At 41.6% G+C, this 2,524-nt stretch overlaps 1 protein-coding gene across 1 annotated transcript; it reads right to left on the reverse strand.

The window, feature by feature from the left end:
- Nucleotides 1–1,875: 1,875 nt before the first annotated feature.
- Nucleotides 1,876–2,274, reverse strand: LOC145284566 (uncharacterized). The gene has a single exon (XM_080133479.1). It carries the CDS (start codon nucleotides 2,272–2,274, stop codon nucleotides 1,876–1,878), a length of 399 nt encoding a protein of 132 aa, XP_079989605.1.
- Between the last annotated feature and the right edge of the window lie 250 nt (nucleotides 2,275–2,524).

Consider the following 2,524-nt stretch of genomic DNA (forward strand, 5'->3'; position numbering starts at 1 on the left):
TCTTATCACTCATCAACTACCATAAGCGATGTCTACTAGTAGTGTTGGACGTCAACATTTTTTTAAAGTTGCACTAAGAGGGTTAAATCTTCAATGTTAGACTAGTTCCACAATGGACGAAACCGTTATGCATATAAAAAGATTTAAATGTTTCAATAACAAAATATAAATAGATAGTAACTTTGGAATTCTGCAAGCAGAACTAGTTCCTATTTGTACAAAGCTGTTCAGTCGTTGCTTAAAGGAAGAAATGCTTCCCATCATCCTGAAAATTTTATAAGTAAATCTTTCTTATGGGGGGGGGGGAGGCATCCGTCCGTCTCGATACACGGTGGAGAATCATGCCTGAAGGTTGTCATATTGAGTGGTGGCAACTGCTGCTGTAACTGAGCAGACCGATGCGTGAGCAGCAGATTCTGTGCACTTCCCTCAGGGTTACCCTCCATCAGGCTCTGCTGATGTTTCTGCTGATATTGCCCACTTGCGGTTGCTTCTCCTCTCCTCCAACTATTCATTTCTTTTCTCCTCGCTCAACTGGACAGACTTCTTGACTTTGACTCTCCAGGAGTCACGGTTTGCAGCTGAGGATTCGAGGTCAGCAGAGTTGATGTTGGTGGATTTTAAGTCCATTTTGCACACATCCTGATCTACCAGTTGGTCTTCTGCCGACTGAAAGCTCAACATACATGATGTCTTGAGGATTTGGCCATCCTGCATGCAAGCGACATGCTCCAACCAGTGCAGATATTTCTGGGTGAGAAGAGCAAACAGGCTTGGGAGATTTGCTTTTGCAAGAATGTTTTTATTCAGAATATTGTCCTGTCATGAGATTATGCATGTGGAAGGCGTTGCACTCTTGACGAATGTTTTTTCATCCAATGCCAGTGCAGGTGAAATGTGAACAAATTCCGATTGCCAGAGTTCTCAGTCGGCCATTGCAGCAACCAGCTCAGTTTTTGCCAGACCAGTTTCCTCTTCAATAATAGATTTCAGTGTTACACATGGACGTCCAACTCTAGTTTTTTTTTCTGGAGTCCAAAGTAGGAGTTTCTCTGCCGGTTTATCATGGCGACTACTATGACCAGCAAGTGCTAGACGTCTCTGTCTCATAATATTGAAAACACAAGGTAGGGAACCATACAATGACTTGTTTGTTGGGTAATTTTTCCAGGATATGTTGTAGGCTAGTCAAAGCATTTGTGTATATTTACTATCAAGATGTTTTCGGCGTGATACGCTTAGTGTTATAACCAACACAAAGTCAAGTATCTCGATTCCTTTGTGTTCTTAAACCAAAGGAAATGGTTGATTGTTGAATTGCGCCCCTGTTGTATCAAAGTACCTGCAGAATGTCTTCTTGGTTCCTCCTCTTCTCTTCTCTCTCCCAACAATCGAGCACAGCATATAATAACAAAACTCTAAAGCACGTCTGATAGCATTGACATCTGCCAACAGTCTGCCCCTCCTCTTAACAACACAGGCTTTTTATATCGCAAAATCGTTCACCTCTATTTGCATATTCTTCTAACTCACGTGATCACTACTCTATAAATAAGAGTCTTGACCGTTTTCTTTTCTTTCTTTTTATTTATTTTCGGTGACCAACCCGCACGTGGTCTATCCAGGTAAGTCACGCATTTCTCCACAAGTGTCAATGATTCTGAGCTGCACAGAAGGATTGACTCTATGCTTTGAAAACCTTGGTTTCCTTCTTGGTTGCAAAGAATGAAATGCACTCCATGCTTGCACAATCCTAACATTCATATCATGTTCGCTTTTGGAATAGCCTCCCAGGTATTTGAAGTTGTCAACACTCTAAATTTCTGATCCATCTGATAAAAGCAACGGTGTGTTAGAAGATCGGTTTAAATACATTTACTTTGTTTTCGGAGCATGGAGATACAGCATAATGTCTTGACCAGCTTTCTTGACTCGTTTCAGAAGATCCTGAGCAGACTCAATACAATCCTCAAGGAGTGCAATGTCGTCAGGATAGTCTATGTCCATCAGGATTTGAGCAGTGTGGCTACTGCTATGGCGTTGTTTCAAAGAAAGGCCATCACTACTGGTGATTGATGTGCAAAACATATAATCGAGAACAATTATGAATAGAAAAAGAGCAAGCGGGTCCCCCTGAAGAACTCCTGTGTCTATCTTAAATTCATCTGTACCTCCTTCCGGCATGATCACCACAGCAGAAGTATCCCTGTACATCATATGAATTGCGCCGACAACTCTTGTGGGAATTTCATAGGCTGCCAGAATTTCAATCATTCAGGCACAATTGATGGAGTCGAAAGCCTTGCGCAAAATTAATGAAAATTTTGACAGCCTCCTTCCTGTGGTTCTTCAGTTCCTCAACAATTCGTTGGAGAGCAAGAATGTGTGATGATTGTCCCTTACAGAATCCATTCTGGTTCGGATGCAAGACTTTATTGATGACAGGTTCAATTCTTTTAAGCAGACAGCGATCATAAATCTTGGCTACAATTGGGGAAAGTGAATTCCTCTGTAGTTGTCAATT

This window comes from Euprymna scolopes, chromosome 9 (genome assembly GCF_053919585.1).
Source record: "Euprymna scolopes isolate OS-2025 chromosome 9, ASM5391958v1, whole genome shotgun sequence".
Lineage (NCBI taxonomy): Eukaryota > Metazoa > Mollusca > Cephalopoda > Sepiida > Sepiolidae > Euprymna > Euprymna scolopes.